At 37.7% G+C, this 18,744-nt stretch overlaps 1 protein-coding gene across 2 annotated transcripts in view; it reads left to right on the top strand.

Moving 5' to 3' along the window:
• Sarm (sterile alpha and armadillo motif) overlaps nucleotides 1–18,744 on the top strand; it is a 328,620-nt gene that overhangs the window by 300,828 nt on the left and 9,048 nt on the right. For both annotated transcript variants that reach the window (XM_090374247.1, XM_090374248.1), the window contains exon 7: nucleotides 1,614–1,803. In XM_090374247.1, coding sequence (XP_090230373.1) covers nucleotides 1,614–1,803 — 190 coding nt within the window. The remainder of the gene's footprint in view (nucleotides 1–1,613; nucleotides 1,804–18,744) is intronic.

The raw sequence follows: 18,744 nt of genomic DNA, 5'->3' as shown, positions 1-18,744 counted from the left end.
ACGGGTGACTTTATACGTAGTAGTATCTTGCAATAGTTCCAAGGCTTTATTAAAATATTGTTCCTTGTCTAAAATAACTGTAGCTCTACCCTTGTCAGCGGGCAAGACTATGATTTCGTCTTCTTGTTGATCCCGTATTCTTGTTGAACGTGTGGCAAGTTTGTTGTTTATTAAACTACACAGTCCACCATTAGAATTGTGGAATTCAAATTTTTAAGTCCGAACTTGGTTGCAGTCTCATCGTTCTGCTGTTGACCAACAAACAAAAAGGGCAGTCACACAAGAATACATAATTGATCCTGTATGGGAATTTCTATGATTCTTCTGAACAGTACGTTTTATATTATTTTGGAGTTTTTGTTTTTGTTTTTTTCTTTTCTGATTTTTAAAATTTTTTGTCTTTGTTTTTTTACTTTTGAAATTTTTATTTAATAGTTATAAAAAAATACTGAACAAATATTCTAATCTTTGATTTATTTATTTTTGCAAATGAAAAAAGCATACGTAACTATTTGTAATTAATCGACAAGCGTTCTGGTACTATTTTTTTTAGCAATACAGCTCTGTTACAGAATGATGAATATTCTTGTTGCTGCCAGCCATACAGGAAATATAACTATTTTTAAATTATTTAAAAATCATTTAAAATTTTTATATTTTGAAAAGAAGGAAAACACCGAAACCAGTTTCACTGGTTTCGACGTTTTCCTTCAGTTTCGGTGAAGTTTCAAAGAAACTGCAAAGAAACACACCGAAACACACTGGTTTCAGTGTGTTTCTTTGCAGGTTTAGTTTCCAAAAATAAAAAACTACAGTAAATAGAAGAAAATTTCAGAAATGAAAACTCTGGATAGCTAATGAGATTATGTATCTCCTTGACTGGCATGCACCAAGAAAGATAATTGCCATTCAGGGAGATTGGCAATTATCTCCTTGGTGCATTGTCTTTGGCTTTCCAGGGTTTTCACTTTGGCAATTTCCTTCTTTTTACGGTAGTTTTTCATTTTTGGAAAGCCTAAAGCTGCAAAGAAAGACATTTTACTAGTTTTAGTGTTTTACTTCTTTTCAAAAAAATTAAAATATTTAGTAACATTTCTTGTCTAGCCAGTAACAATAAAAATATTCATCATATTTCATTCTCAACTTCTGAAAAGGAGAACTTACTGATATTTCTGACGTCTTTCTTTTTTTGAACGTATGCAACATTTCAGTCAAATTCAGTAAATGAAACTGAAAAAGATCTGTAAATCTATTACCGTGCAAAACTAAAGGCACAGTTTCCTGACTTTTCTGCTATAGGATCTCTTTTCACCTATAAACTCAAAACAATATAGAGACATCACCTGGCCCCAAAACAATCCATCATAGTGACTTATCTTTTAAATAAATGGTAAACTTTTTTACAGTGCCATTTGTGTAAAAATAGTGTAATACCAGAAACTTCTTGCAAAGATAGCTTTGTTCTGATGCAAGTGTTACAACCGCTGTATTTAACACAAGAAAATCCTCCAATTTTCTCTAATTTTTATCTTTAAGTTTGTTTTCACATATATATATATATATATATATATATATATATATATATATATACACACTAATTTTTCTTTTTACAGCCTTTTGAAAGTACACCTACAGTTAAGAGGATTTTCTGTCTTTATTGATGTAGAAAGACTAGAAGCAGGAAAGTTTGATAACAATTTACTCAACAGCATTCGGCAGGCAAAACATTTTCTTTTAGTTCTCACTCCTAATGCATTAGATAGGTGCACTGGAGATACAGAATGCAAAGATTGGGTCCATAGGGTAAGTTGCATGTAAAATTTAAACAAATCTGATTTTTAACAATGAATCGTTAAAATTTTACAAAACTGGAATGATTACAATAATATTTTCCATTTTTTATATATCTAAAAAGTTTATAAAAATAGTACTTTTTTTTCTCTCTCTCTCTCTCTCTCTCTCTCTCTCTCTCTCTCTCTCTCTCTCTCTCTCTCTCTCTCTCTCAAATAGTTGAATACAAATTCCATTCCCTCCATATGAAATTCTTTGAACTGTGTATATTTACAATTCAAAGAATTTGTGTAGCACAAGAAGGGAATGGAATTTGTATTCAAATATTGTATGTATGAATACGTACAAATATATCAATTAACACAATTGCTAGTAACGTAAACCCTCCAAAATTGATCACTAGTGATTCATGAAATGGAAGCATGGTAGTACCACTACTGTCCAGGTCCAGCAAAACACAGGAATACCACAGAAGCTCACTCCACATGACCAGAGGTCATGTGGAGTGAGCTTCTGTGGTATTCCTGTGTTTTGGTATTCTTGTGGTATTCTTGCTACACCCTATTCTGATCAAATAGGTTGGTGTGGAGAATGTCTGTTAATTAGAGTGCATTGTGCCAACAATCAAGTTCATAGGCAGTGAAGTTATGGTGTGGGGCTATTTCTTATGATATGGCTTAGTACCTTTGGTGGTTGGGGGAGGGACCATTTGACACCTACCTTATCATTTTAGGAAATTTAGTGCTCCTTTTGATGTGGCAGTTGTCTGGTGCACATTCCTGTTTGTTTCAACAGGATAATGCACCATGCTGTACTTTTGAGGCTGTTCAAAAATGGTTAATTGACGTGAATGTACAAAAGTTAGAAGGCAAGTGCAATCCCAGTTTGACCCCTATGGAACACCTCTGTGATGAACTGGAACTTTGGTGAGGGTCATTATGTCTCACATTGGTGTTAACTGGAGACTGTTCTATAGGAGGAATGGAGCAATAAAGCAGTGATCATGTAGAATGGCACTGCAATGTGAAACAAATATGTCTGGATAATATTTTGGATGATAGGATAGTGTATGTATACATAATGAAGAAGTGAATTTTAATAATTAGCATTGCATGTCACTAATGTATTTCTGTTTTGGAGGAATTGTTCTTCCTGAAGCAATTGTAGCAACCGACAGATCCTATGGAATGATCTAACTATAAACTACAGTTGAAAATTCGTACAGTTGAAAAAATGAACCTCTAGCTTAAGACCAAACAGACAAGAAGAGATCATTCTTGTGGATTACAGATTGAATATACCTTTATTACCCAGTCATACTTATTTAGATCTTGAGACCCACCTCAATGCTGAATCTGTCATACCACACAAACTGCCCAACATTTCATGATCTCTTGCATCCAGTTTGAATAAAGAATAGCACACAGCTTTCATCAGAATTCCCTTAAATAGCTGTGGAAATATCACACTTCAAAATACCTTCCAAAAAGGAGAGATTGCTTCTACAGGGATGGGATACACTTAAATAGAAAGGGTGCAAGAATATTTGCTGATGCTATCGAGGCATTGTTAGGTGGGTCGGAAAACTTCTAGCTTGGGGGGAGACAAAGACCAATAGACTGACAGTAGCCACTGGCAGAGGTGAAAGAGATTCTTGCACTGCTTCTATTAGAATGAGCAGAAGCCTGAAAAACAAGATGCATGGTATTTCAGAGACTGCTGGGAGCCATTGCGGTACAAGTAAACACATGGGTTGTGTTAGGGTAGCTAAGAATAGAAACAGGTGCAGGTATACTTGCGTGTACACCAATGCTAGGAGTTTAGTAAATAAATTTGATGAATTTGAGGTATTGCTCAAAACATCAAAGGCAGATATTGTTGGGATATCAGAGACGTGGTGTCACACAGATATAAGGGATGCAGAACTGCAATTTGGGGAGTACAACGTCTACAGAAAGGATAGACAGGATAGGAAGGGGGGAGGGGTTATGCTATTAGTTAAGAAACACATAAAAACCAAGGAAGTGAAGCCAGTCGACATCGCTGGACAGTGCAGTGTTGAGTCAGTTTGGTGTGACATAAGCATTGGGAGATCAAAATTGAGAGTAGGAGTGTGCTATAGGCCTAATGACTCTGATGAGTATAATAAGGAACTGTACAGGGAAATAGAGTTGGCCAGTAAATCAGAGAGTCTTATAATGGGAGATTTTAATTTCCCAGATATTGACTGGAATTTGGGGGCTGGTTACTCACACACTAGCAGGGCTTTTGTGGATTTATTGGATGATTGTTTTCTACATCAGCATGTTCGGGAGGCAACTAGAGGGAGTAATACTCTTGATTTGATTATCAGCAGTGATTCTTCATGCATTAAGAATCTGCAGATAAATGAACCACTAGGTGGCAGTGATCACAGTGTGCTGAAGTGGGATTTACTGAAAGAGGTAACTACCATTAGGGGTAAAGGGAAGGGTTATTGCTTCCGTAAAGGCGACTACGATGGACTGAGACAGTATTTAAATTCTATACAGTGGGACCAACTGATGATGTTACCAACAGCAAATTCAAAATGGGAAGCATTCAAAGAACTTATCTTGGAAGCTACTAGGCTTTACATACCAACTAAGAAATATTGTTCAAGGTTTAGGCCAAAATGGATGTCAGATGAACTAATGAGGCATATGGCAGAGAAGAAAAATGCATGGGATACTTACAAATTAACACATGACACAGAAGCCTATGATAGATACAAGTTGATATGCAACCAAGTTACAAAGGAGGTTAGGCAGGCGAAGGCAGATTACGAGAAATCCTTGGCAAGGGATGCAAAGAAAAACAGCAAAGAGTTCTTTACTTATGTAAACTCTAGAAGGAAGGGGATGAATCAGATTGGTCCACTTGATATTGATGGGTCAACTGTTGAAGATCCTGCTCAGGTAGCTAACAAACTAAATGAATATTTTGCATCGACATTCACACATGAGGAGGTATTCAGCAAGGGGAATGCCAGAGGTGTATTCAACTCTAGCAGTAAGCTACAGAATCTTGAAATAACTGGGAGTAAAGTGGAGGAGAAACTGTTGAAGATAAACACAAGAAAGGCACCCGGGGTGGATGGGATCTATCCAGTTATATTAAAGGAGGCAGCAAAGGAAGTAAGCAAACCCTTAGCCATAATTATGAGAGCTTCCTTGGACTCAGGGGAGGTACCCATAGACTGGAAATGTGCAAATGTGACCCCAATTCACAAAGGAGGATCAAAGGCTGACACAAGTAATTATAGACCTGTGAGCTTAACTTCTGTTCCAGGAAAATTAATGGAGGCACTGGTTAAAGAAGCACTGCAGGATCATTTAGACAAGACTTCAGTTATAGCTCAGACACAGCATGGTTTTGTTAAGGGGAAGTCTTGCCTGACCAACTTGATTGGATACTATGATGCAGTCACAAAAGAACTGGATGCAGGGAATAACTTTGATATTATATACTTGGATCTTAGAAAGGCTTTTGATACTGTTGCACATGGAAGACTGCTACACAAATTGGAGCAGTGTGACATTGGAGGCAAATTGCTGCTATGGATAAAGGGGTGGTTGAGGGGGAGAAGAACAGAGAGTGGTAATCAATGGACACTGCTCATCGTGGACTAATGTTATTAGTGGAGTCCCTCAGGGCTCAGTGTTGGGTCCATTATTGTTTTCTGTATTTATAAATGATATTGATGATGGTATATCAAGCTTAATGTTCAAGTTTGCAGATGATACAAAGGTTGGCAGTGTTGTCAAGGACACTACTGACACTATGCTGCTGCAACAGGATCTGGAAAGGTTGAGCAGATGGGCTGAGAGGCGGCAAATGAAGTTTAACATTGAAAAATGTAAAGTACTACACATGGGAAACAGCAACCCCAGAGCAACGTACAACTCTGTGGTACTACACTGACAGTGGTAGAGAATGAAAGGGACTTGGGGGTGATTGTGCAGGCAGATATGAAGTTCTCTGAGCAGTGCAGACGGGCTGCAAGAGTAGCTCATGGAGTATTGTCAATGATATACAGGAATTTTTCCAGCAGGGATAAGGAGGTGATTATTCCATTGTATAAGGCAATGGTCAGGCCACACCTAGAGTACTGTATACAGGTCTGGAGGCCTCATTTCAAGAAGGATGTAGAGCTGCTGGAACGAGTACAGAGAAGGGCAACAAGATTAGTGAATGGAACAAAGGGGTGCTCTTACGAAGAAAGGCTTAAGTTTTGCAAATTACAGTGTCTGGAGACTAGGCACCAGCGAGGTGATCTGATAGAGGTGTATAAAGCCTTGAATGGTTTAAGCATGCTCAATGCTGATGGGATTCTTCCTCTAGCTCAGAAAAATCACCTGAGAGGGCATAAATTCAAATTGAGGAAAGATAGATGTAGGATAGACGTGCGGAAATTTGCCTTTAGCCAGCGGGTGGTTGGTTGGTGGAACAGACTGCCATCCCTTGTGGTGGAGGTTGATAGCCTAAATAAGTTTAAGGCTCAGCTGGACAGGTATTTTGAACGAACAGAGGGGTGAAGTGGAAGTGGGGTTTTTTTTTTTTTTTTTTTTTTTGGCTGATGCTGCATAAGTTTGCTTTCTTGCATCAAATGCCTCTACTAATGCTAATGCTAATGCTAATACCTTAGGTGATTAACAGAATGTCATGGAGTATTACCTCCAAATAATTAATTATTACCACCAAATATAATAATAATGCAAGATATAAAAGTCCTAAATGTTACTAGCTTTACATACAATAGTTTCATCAACAGTAGTTTCATACACAAAAAACATCATATATATCAACTTATGATCATAAGTTTGGTGCATTATAGCCACAGAAGCTGCTGCACCAACTCCAATATAAAACAAATGCAAATGCCTTTTGTTATACCTTAAATATGGAGTGAGTCCACAAACTGTCATGATGACTGCCACTTTTGTATGGTGATTATATCAAAGTTTAAAAAGACCACAGATTGAAAAGCTGTAGTGTATCCTAAAATATTATCTTCTGTTGCTCCATTGCTACACAGTGAAGCCTGTCAATCCAAATCTACCTTCCAGAGAAGGTAGATTTGGATTGACAGGAACTGGATGGTGAAGCTGGTGAACAGGATAATTAGGATTACATATCAGAATGTGCTCAGATAAAGTGCCACACACATTTCTGTAATCATCAAGAATTGGATGACTTAGTGAGGTACTTTGGACTAACCAAATCCACTGCAAGGCTCCTGACATCTCATTTAAAAGAGTGGAACCTACTGGATCCCAGATGTAACTTCTACATAGAGAAAAAAAGACATATCACTTATGCATGTTTTTACACTTTTTCAGAATCCTTGTGCTACTATTTGATTTGATTAGTCTTTCTAAAGAAATCGATATTAGTTGCAATCCAGAGGTATTGATATTAGTTAATATAATTGATATTAATTACAATCTTTTCATAGTTCAAGTAAATGTTTGAAAGCTATGTTGCTTCCCAGTGGAAATACACACCCGTTGATTCCTGTTGCACATTCTTATTAAAGAATACTGTGGAAATGTGGAATGTGTTAGAGATCAAGTATGACCAGTATAAATGAAATGTGTGTGTGGATCACCTTGCAAACCCAGAAGGAGCCCTTCTGGGTTTGCAAGGTGGCAGAAAGAAAGAAAAGGAACTCAGTGAGTTCCTTTGCTTTCTCAGCTTGTGGGACAACAGGGCAGTAGATCATCATTACAGGAGAAGAAAATTGTCTGCCAGAATTGAGCTGAAGCCTGGTACACACAATGTGGTAATTATTCCTTGGTTCCAAAAAACAAATTCTACTTTTCACCATTCCATATCAAGTTGGGACTGGTCACACAATCTGTTAAAGCATCAGATCCTCAAACTGACACTTTAAAGAAAATATGAAGTGTTTCCAAAACTGTGTAATTCAAAAGTAAAAGGTGTATATTTATTGATCCACAAGTTAAGCAGGTGTCTTCACAAGAACTGGAAAACAAAATGACTGATGCTGAGTGAAAGGCCTGGAAGTCATTTTGCCTTGTAGTGAAAGGTTTCTTCATAGCATAGCAGTGAAAATTATAAAGGAATAGTTGACAAGTTGATTGAAAATTACTGAAAAATGGAATGCAGAATATCAATCTGGGTGATGTTAGTGAAGAGCATGGGAAGAAATTACACCAGGTTATACAGTCAGTGGAGAAGAGGCAACAAGGAAGGTGGGATGAAGCTATAATGGCTGATTATATCTGGTTCAGGATGATCACACTGACCCAAAAAAAAAAAAAAAAAAAAAAAACCTAAAGATTATTTGAATATATATTTTTAAAGAATTTTTGTTTGATTAACCCCATGCAGATTTCTAATTTTTACTTTGTGATTTTTTATAGCTTATTCACTTGTAGCAATGACTAATACTCCATGAATAAAGTTACACTTTGTTCATAAATCTTATACAATCTTATACTGAACAAAGTTACACTTTGTTCAATAATGCCACAAGGTATATAGCAGAAAAACTACATGGAGCTAAGTGGAGGAGAAATTGTTGAAGCACTGGCAGCACATTTCGAATGTGCTGCCAGTGCAATAAAACAAAAACAAATATTATCAAATAAAGATATAATGGTTGGCGGACAAGAGATTGCTTTCTTGCCAAAAGAAAGCTTGGAACATTTTCTGCCGAATTCATAGGAAAGCAAAACAGGATCATGGATTTAATTCACTTCTACCATCTGCAGAAACACTGACCCCAGAATAATCTGGAGAAAGATCCACATCCTCAGTGGAAAGTGTCAGCAAACTTCGGCCCCAATCCTGTGTTGGAAAGGAATGGATATTTCTTCTCCAATTTATATTGCAGAGGCATTAGCTGAAACATTCGCTGCCATCTCATCCTCTCAGTCTTATGAAGACTCATTTAAATACACAAAACTTTCTGTGGAAAAATATAAAATTAACTTTGATACAAGCCAATTATATTCTTATAACCTTCCATTCACTATTACTGACCTCAACAAAGCTATCCAGAATTCTCGAAATAGTTCTGCTGGACCAGATGATATTTACTGCATAATACTTTGCCACCTCAAAAGCTACACTACTGAAATTTTACAACAGAATCTTTGAAGAGAATGTTTACCCTGATATATGGTATCAGTCAATAGTTGTAGCTATAAAAAAAACTGGGGAAAGATGCTTCCTCCCCCAAACAGTTATTGTCCTATATCGCTGTTTAGGAAAAATACTAGAAAAGATAGTTCACAGGAGACTCATCTGGATTATCGAAGATCAAGATGCTATAACATGCCACCAATTTGGATTCCACCATAACAGGTCTACAGCTGATGTTCACATAAAACTTGAAGTGCACATTCGAAATGCTTTTGTTAAAAAAACAACACATGGTAATGATAACTTTTGATATTACCAAAGAATTGGACACAACCTGCAGATATGGAATCCTCCAGGTTGGAGGATTCCATGGACTTAAAAAAAAAAAACTTTGGATTGAGAAGTAACCTGTCTTGATTCATTCAGAATGAGCTGTCCACAATTCACATGCAAGGAGTACCTCAAGGATCAATTTTAAGTACCACACTTTTTGCATTACATACCAGTGGCATTACTCAAGACATCCTAGTTTTGGTAGAAACTTACATATATATGCAGACAATCTTGCTATTTCCTGTCAATCATCGATCATGGCTACCATTGAAAGACAACTACAATTAGCAATAATTAAAAAATCGAAACTTGGACAAAATGCAATGGCTATTGATTAACCGAGGGGAAAACTACAGCAGTATACTTCTGTAAATTGCAATTGCTTCATCCAGAACCTGTATTGAAACTGAAAGGCAGAGAAATACTGACAGTTTCCATACTACTATTGGGTTTGATTTTAGATACCAAACTAAATTTTCATAAACATATAACCTCCTGCGAACTATGTGCCTCCAGAAATTAAACATCCTCATGCAGCATCCTCAACAACTTGGGGTGCTGACAGGCAGTCATTGCTGATTTTATATTGTGCTATAATCTTGTCACGATTAGATTATGGAGCTATAGTATATGCTTCAGCTTAAGGCAGCATCTGACAGTCTCTGAACACCATCCAACACAGTGCCCTTCGATCTACACTAGGTGCCTACAGAAACTCGCCAGTTCAGAGCTTGTATATGGAAAAGGAAGCACATAACCCCCCCCACACACTTTACCTTATATGTGTAAGCACATGCCCCCCCCCCCCACACACACACACTTTACCTTAGAAGACCAAGCCTACTCTGCCAATACGCTGCCAAAATAAGCTCATAGTTTGGCCAACACTATGAATCCAAGCCTAATGAACCCAGGCCTGCTAGGATATACCTTCAAGAAATAATACAGAAATGGAAAATTGATCTCAACAAAATTGAGGAAAGTACAAATATGCCTTTACCTCCATGGGACAGACATGATTATGACATTGTTCTATACTTTGCTCAGTGGTCAGAAAACACCATTCCATCATTTAACATCCAATGGCTACATGCCAACCATACTTCGGAACACACTGAGAAACTCAATCTATACAGATGGCTCTAAGTCCCACTCACATGTAGGTGCAGCAGATTTATTCCCTTCACACGTAGTCTCAAAATCGCTTCCACTTGAGTATAGCATACTTTCTGCAGAATTATATGCCAGCCAGCTTGCATTAATTGAAATATGTTAGCAGTCATCACTTTCCTGTCCTGACATATTGTGATTCATTCAGTGCTGTCTCAGCCATACAAGGTAAACAATCATTCTCATCATCCCATTCTACAAGAAACTGGCTTTCTAATCAACTTCTGTCAAAAAAAAAAATACCCTAAAATTACTCTTTGCTGGATCCCAGGACACTCCAGAATAGAAGGCAACGACAAAGCAGGTAATGCAGCAAAGTCAGCATCAGAACTACCAAACAAAACAATGATCAAAAAACTTCCATTTCACCTCTCCGTTCATTCGAAATACCTGTCCAGCTGAGCCTTAAATTTATTTAGGCTATCAACTTCCACAACAAGGGATGGAAGTCTGTTCCACCAACCAAGTACCTGCTGGCTAAAGGCAAATTTCCGCACATCTATCCTACATCTGTCTTTCCTCAATCTGAATTTATGCCCTCTCAGGTGATTATTCTGAGCAAGAGGAAGAATCCCTTCGGCATTGAGCATGCTCAAACCATTCAAGGTTTATACACCTCTATCAGATCACCTCACCGGTGCCTAGTCTCCAGACACTGTAATTTGCAAAACTTAAGCCTTTCTTCGTAAGAGCAACCCTTTGTTCCATTCACTAATCTTGTTACCCTTCTCTGTACTCGTTCCAGCAGCTCTACATCCTTCTTGAAATTAGGCCTCCAGACGTGTATACAGTACTCAAGGTGTCGCCTGACCATTGCCTTATACAAGGGAATAATCACCTCCTTATCCCTGCTAGAAAAATTCCTGTATATCATTGACAAGACACCATGAGCTACTCTTGCAGCCCGTCTGCACTGCTCAGAGAACTTCATATCTGCTTGCACAATTACCCCCAGGTCCTTTTCATTCTCTCAGATTTTGGGCCAACTATTATTAGAGCAAGTGAAGACGAATGGGGCCAGATATGGAGAAATGAAACTAACAATAAACTACAGGAAATAAAACTGAATCCACAAATATGGGGCTCAAGCATCAGAAAAAGTCACAGAGAAGAAGCAATGCTTGCCATACTTCAAATTGTCCACACTCATCTTATGCATTATCATCTATTAGCTAAAGAAAATTCCCCTCTCTGTGTTCAATGCCAAGTTTAGCTTTCAGTAAGACACATTCCTTTGGTATGCCCTTGCTTCAGAAATTCCAGATCCTTTGCTTCCAGAGTTTATGCAATAATCAGAATCCACTTACCTTTCAACAGATATTAAGTAAACTCTGCAAATCTAGATGAACTGTTTGATTTACATTAAAAAAAAAAAAAAAACCTAGAAAGACACATCTTGGCCTTTGATGCCCTTGTGTCCTAAAACTCTTAAACAACCACCACCTCAGGAATGCAACGAATATAGCATCTTTTAATTAAAATGTGACTCGGTGACAAAAGGTTGGGAACCACTGGTGTATTTATTTACAAGGAAAGAAAAATTATAAATGCGATTGTGTACCCATGGGAGGATTCCCTTAAAACAAATTAAAAAAATGGATGTTTTCAAAGTTGTGGCAAAAGAATTCATATAACACAGAGATGATTATCTCACTGTATAAAGAAATGATTAGGACACATCTGGAATATTGTATACTAGTTTAGAAATCTGATTTTAGGAAGGACATTGGGCTGTTGGAAAGGGTGCAGAGAAGCGCAATAAGATTAGTTAGGGGTTGCAAAAGAATATCCTTATCCAAGAAAGACCGGGGTTTTGTAAATTGCAGTCTATGGAAATTAGGAATCTTTGTGGTGACCTAATTGAAGTTTAGAAGGCTTTAAAAGGGTTAAGGAAACTAAATGCTGATGGCATATTTACTCTTTCTCAGATGACACACACAAAGAGAATGGTTGTAGAATAGATGTGCACATTTGCCTTTAGCCAGAGAATAATTTATTGTTGGAATAAACTTCCACCACTTAATGTCATAGAAGTTGGTAGTTTGAATAAATTTAAAGGTTTGAACGAATCATCAGAAGAATGATCAAATAAAGTGGGATGATTATTATATTTTTTTTTAACTAGTACTATATGATACCATCATTCTTCTCCTCCTTGGTGATTCCCTTCTATATAAGCTTTTCATCAACACATCGTTTTCTAATACCAATTGAATTAATAGAGCAGGAAGTGTAGGAAGCCATATACACAAATTTGTTTGAAGTAAAGTTGAAATTAGGCAAAAAAATAAAAAAAAAACTTTATAACATGGAAAATTTGGTTTTTAGGCCATAGAGCTGAGAGCTAGGTGAGAAAAAAAGGAATTAATCAGAAATGAGAATCATAAATTTAAATGGAACTACAACATGGAAGAATGAAGCCACATTACAAATAACAAAATAAAAAAAAAATTCTTAACAAATATCTAGTCAAATGTAGTAGTAGTAGAGCCATGCAATGCAAGAAAGCAAGCTTATGTAGCATCAGCCAAATTAAAAAAAACTATTTCACACATCCATTCCCTCTAAACGTTTGTCCAGTTTCTCCTTGAATTTATTTAAGCTATCAACTTTCACAACAACTGATGGAAGTTTGTTGCAGTAATCAACTACCTGCTGGCTAAAAGAAAATTTCCACACAGCTATTTTACAACTGTCTTTCCTCAATTTGAATTTATGCCCCCTCTGGTTCGTAATCTGAACAAGAGGAAGAATCTCATCAGAAACGAGTCTGTTCAACCCATTCAAGGCCTTATGTACATCAATCAGATCACCTCGCAAGTGCCTAGTCTCCAGATGCTGCAATTTGCAGAACTTAAGCCTTTCTTGGTAAGAGGACCCCTTGGTTCCCCTCACCAATCTTGTAGCTCTTCTCTATACTCACTCAAGCAACTCTACATCCTTCCTAAAATGAGGCCTCCAGACCTGTATGCAGTACTCATGGTGTGGCCTGACCATTACCTTATACAAAGGGATAATCATCTCCTTTTCCCTACTAGCAAACTTCCTGTATATCATTGACAACACCACATGACCTGCTCTGGCACCCTGTCTGCACTGCTCAGAAAACTTCATTTATGACTGCACAATTACTCCCAGGTCTTCTTCATTTTCTACCACCCTAAGTGTAGTACCACACGGTTGGTACGTTTCTCTGGGATTACTTCTACCCATATACAGTATTTTGCATTTGTCAATGTCAAACTTCAGTTGCCACTTCTTAGCCCATCTGCCCAACTTTTCTAGATCCTGTTGCAGTAGCACACTGCCATTACTGTCATTAACAACTGTGCAAACTTGGATATTAAGCCTGATATACCTTCATCAATATCATTGATAAATATACAAAACAACAGTGGACCCAGCACTGAACCCTTGGGGAATCTTCTTATAACATTAGTCCACGAAGAGCAGCACCCATTGATTACCACCCTCTGTCTTCTCCCACTCAACCATCCTTTTATCCATTGTTGCAACTTGCCCTTAATACCATACTTCTCTAATTTGTACAGTTGTCTTCCATGTGCAACAGTATCAAAAGCTTTCCTGAAATCCAAGTATATGATATCAAAATTATTTTTTGCATCCAGTTCCTTTGTAACCACATCATAGTATCCAATCAAATTTGTCAGACAAGACTTTCCCTTAACAAACCATGCTGTGTCTGAATTATTACTGTAGTCTTGTCTAGATGATCCTGCAATGCTTCTTTAACCGGTGACTATTATTTTTTCCGGAACAGAAGTTCAAGTAACAGGTCTGTAATTACTCATGTTAGCCTTTGATCCCCCTTTTGTGAATTGTGGATACATTTGCACATCTTCAGTCCATGGGGACTTCCCCTGAATCCAAGGATTCTCTCATAATTATGGCTAAGGGTTTGCTTACTTCCTTTGCCACCTCCTCTAATATAACTGGATAGATCTCATCCACCCCAGGTGTCTTTCTTATGTTTAACTTCAACAATTTTTCCTCCACTTTGCTCTCAGTTATTACAAAATCGTTAAGCTTGCTGTTAGAAGTAAGTGAAGCAAACTTAAGATGATATAGAAGCACACCAAGAGGAAGGTGGATTGATGGTGTGAAGCTAGCATTAAAAAGAGAGAGAGAGAGCTTACTCTAGCTTTGGCAATCTAACAGGAAATAGGAGAACATGGGAGAAAACTCCCATGCTGTGTCTGAATTATTACTGTAGTCTTGTCTAGATGATCCTGCAATGCTTCTTTAACCGGTGACTATTATTTTTTCTGGAACAGAAGTTCAAGTAACAGGTCTGTAATTACTCATGTTAGCCTTTGATCCCCCTTTGTGAATTGTGGATACATTTGCACATCTTCAGTCCATGGGGACTTCCCCTGAATCCAAGGATTCTCTCATAATTATGGCTAAGGGTTTGCTTACTTCCTTTGCCACCTCCTCTAATATAACTGGATAGATCTCATCCACCCCAGGTGTCTTTCTTATGTTTATCTTCAACAATTTCTCCTCCACTTTGCTCTCAGTTATTACAAAATCGTTAAGCTTGCTGTTAGAAGTAAGTGAAGCAAACTTAAGATGATATAGAAGCACACCAAGAGGAAGGTGGATTGATGGTGTGAAGCTAGCATTAAAAAGAGAGAGAGAGAGCCTACTCTAGCTTTGGCAATCTAACAGGAAATAGGAGAACATGGAAGAAAACAGTGAATGGAAGGTTGATAGTGACCTCTACACTTTCTGGATAAAACAGATTTGGACAGTGATGATTATGGATGCATCTGCTTTATAAAACTCTCACGAGTGACTTCTTGCTGTTGTCATAACGTCTTGGTCTACTTTTGCCATTATCTATTTATTTAATTTCTTTTATTTATTTCTTTGCTCTAGGTTTATAACTGAGTGTTCTCCAGTGGGTATACTAAACCTCCAGGGAGGGGATTACTATCTTCAAAGAAAAACAGTAAAGACTTCTTCACTTATGTAAACACCAAAAGGAAGGAGATGAATCACGTTGATTCACTAGATATGAATGTTTTAACTGTTTGATGATCCCACTCAAATTGCTGACAAACTGAATACATATTTGCATCTGCATTCATACATGAGGACTTTTCTAGGGATAGGGATACTAAAGTATATCAATTCATGATTAAGTTAAACATAATTACATACACTTGTTGATTGATATATGACATGTTGAGGCATTGATAGAATGATCTTTACTGCCATGCACTTTCCTCCAATCAGTAATGCTCTCTGGTTTTGTGATATTGAAGCAATGTCTGGAATCAAAATGTTGACATCTGCACTTCACATTTCATGTAGCCAGCATTCCTTCTACCAGCATGCTTTTGTCTAATCAAAGCATGAGTTGAAGGGTGCATATTTTAAATTTGCATTCACTTGCCGACAGGTCGGAGGGAAGTTTTAATTTTCCAAAATTAATTAAAAATATGTTTTAATATAGAACATGAAATTTTCACAGTTGTGTTCAGAAAAGATTGTAAATACAGTTGGCATCAAAAAAAAAAAAAAAAAAAAAGAGAGAGAATTTTGAAATATTTTTTGCTGATATTTCAAATTTTTGCATGCATGCACAGAGGAATTTCAGGTTTTATTATTATTATTACCTATATGGTGCAAGGAAGCCTGAGGCTTATGCTGTACTAGCCAAAAAAAATTCTCGAGTTACCCTGAAAGAGTGTGTGTGTGTGTGTGTGTGTGTGTGTGTGTGTGTGTGTGAGAGAGAGAGAGAGAGAGAGAGAGAGAGAGCAGAAGGGAATCACCAAGAAAGAGAAGAATGAAGATATCCAGGTCAGGACCGTGTGCCAAGCCCATACTCACCAGATGTGAGTATGGGGTTAACATTTTCCCATGACTACTTACTAGTTTAAGGAAGCAGCAAAAGAGATAAGCAAACCTTTAACCATAATTATGTGAGCATCCTTGGATTCAAAGGAAATCATTATGAACTGGAGATGTGCAAATCTATCCCCAGTTCACTAAGGGGATCAAAGGGTGATATAAATAATTATAGACCCAGTAGCATGACTTCTGTTCCAGGGAAAATAATGGAGTTACTGCCAAAGAAGTAATGCAGAACCATCTAGGAAAGGATGCAGTTATAGCATAGATTTTTTAAGAAGCAAACTTGTCTGGCCAATCTGATTATATGCTATGTCCAGTAACCAAAAACTGGATGCAAAAAATAATTTTAGCATCATAAACTTTGATTTCAGAAAAGCTTTTCTTAGTGTTGCACATAAAAGACTGCTGTACAAGTTTGAGCAAAGGAAAAGTTTACTGCTATGGATAAAGGGATAGTTGAATGGGAGAAGGCAGAGGGGTTATCAGTTATCACTTTTGTTCTTGGACTAATGATAATAGTTGGTTCATCAGTGCTTGGCCCAGTGTTCTTTTTTTTTATATTTATTAATGATAGTGATGAAGGCATATCAGGCTTATTGCCTAAGCTTACATGTGATACAAAGGTTGGTAGAATGGTTAATGGCAGTAATCAGGATATGCTCCTTAAACAACATCTAGAAAAAATTAAGCTAGGCTGAGAAGTGGCAATTAAAGTTTAATACTGACAAATGCAAGGTACTTCATGTAGGTAGTAATCGCAAATTAACTTAAGAACTGTGTGGTATCACACTCAGGATAGGGGAGAATAAAAAAGACTGATAATTGTGCAGTCAAATATGAAGTTCTCTGAGCAGTGCAGACAGGCTGCCAGGTCAGCAAATAGAGGTTTTGTCAACAATATACAGGAATTTTACTACCAGAGACAAAGAGGTGATTATCCTGTATAAGTGGATGGTTAGGCTTCATCTTTAGCCTGGAATGAGCGCAGAGAAATGAGCCAAGAAAGTCCCAAAGTTAACACATTTTGAAAGTGGTGGAAAGTGTATGCCCATTCTTCTTCACAGACTGAAAAATTACCAATTCTTCCATTCGACATGGTGGAGAATTATCTAATCCTGCAAATAACTCAGAATTATCTTGGCAACCACAATGTGTTCTTCCAGCGAGATGGTATACCCCTTAAAGGTCTGGTTCAGTGGCCAGCCTGCTCACCACACCTTATATCACTGATTGCTACAAGCAGTCAACACAGTTTACCAACCATGTTACAGCAAGTCTGGCAAAAGATTAACTGCCATTGGGATATGTGCCACGTTACTCCTGGAAGTGATATGAAAATTTTTATGTAAATTTTTATGTAAATATAATATGTATGTAAATATAATTAGCATTAGCATTAGTAGAGGCATATGATGCAAGAAAGCAAGCTTATTCAGCATCAGCCAAAAAAAAAAAAAAAAAAAACCCACTCCCATTTCACCCCTCCGTTCGTTCGAAATACCTGTCCAGTTGAGCTTTAAATTTGTTTAGGCTATCAACTTCAACAACAAGTGATGGAAGTCGGTTCCACCAACCAACCACCCGCTGGCCAAAGGCAAATTTCCGCACATCTATCCGACATCCGTCCTTCCTCAATTTGAATTTATGCCCTCTGAGGTGATTATTCTGAGCAAGATGAAGAATCCCATTGGCATTGAGCATGCTCAAACCATTCAAAGCCTTATACACCTCTATCAGATCACCTCGCCGGTGCCTAGTCTCCAGACTCTGTAATTTGCAAAACTTAAGCCTTTCTTCATAAGAGCAACCCTTTGTTCCATTCACTAATCTTGTTGCCCTTCTCTGTACCCGTTCCAGCAGCTCTACATCCTTCTTGAAATGAGGCCTCCAGACCTGTATACAGTACTCAAGATGTGGCCTAACCATTGCCTTATACAAGGAAATAATCACCTCCTTATCCCTGCTAGAAAAATTCCTGTATATCATTGACAAGACACCATGAGCTACTCTTGCAGCTCGTCTGCACTGCTCAGAGAACTTCATATCTGCCTGCACAATTACCCCCAGGTCCTTTTCATTCTCCACCACTGTCAGTGTAGTACCGCAGAGTTGATACGTTGCTCTGGGGTTACTGTTTCCCATATGTAGTACTTTACATTTGTCAATGTTAAACTTCATTTGCCACCTCTCAGCCCATCTGTTCAACCTTTCCAGATCCTGTTGCAGCAGCATAGCATCAGTAGTGTCCTTAACGACCCTGCCAACCTTTGTATCATCTGCAAACTTGGACATTAAACTTGATATACCATCATCAATATCATTCATAAACACCGAAAACAACAACGGACCCAACACTGAACCTTGAGGAACTCCACTAATAACATTAGTCCACGTTGAGCAGTGTCCATTGATTACCACTCTCTGTCTTCTGCCACT

The sequence above is a fragment of the Mastigoproctus giganteus genome, chromosome 5 (assembly GCF_048544385.1).
Source record: "Mastigoproctus giganteus isolate SK-2022 chromosome 5, ASM4854438v1, whole genome shotgun sequence".
Taxonomy (NCBI): Eukaryota; Metazoa; Arthropoda; class Arachnida; order Uropygi; family Thelyphonidae; genus Mastigoproctus; species Mastigoproctus giganteus.
The sequence above is the reverse complement of the archived record's forward strand: the minus strand, read 5'-3'. Positions and strand labels throughout refer to the sequence as shown.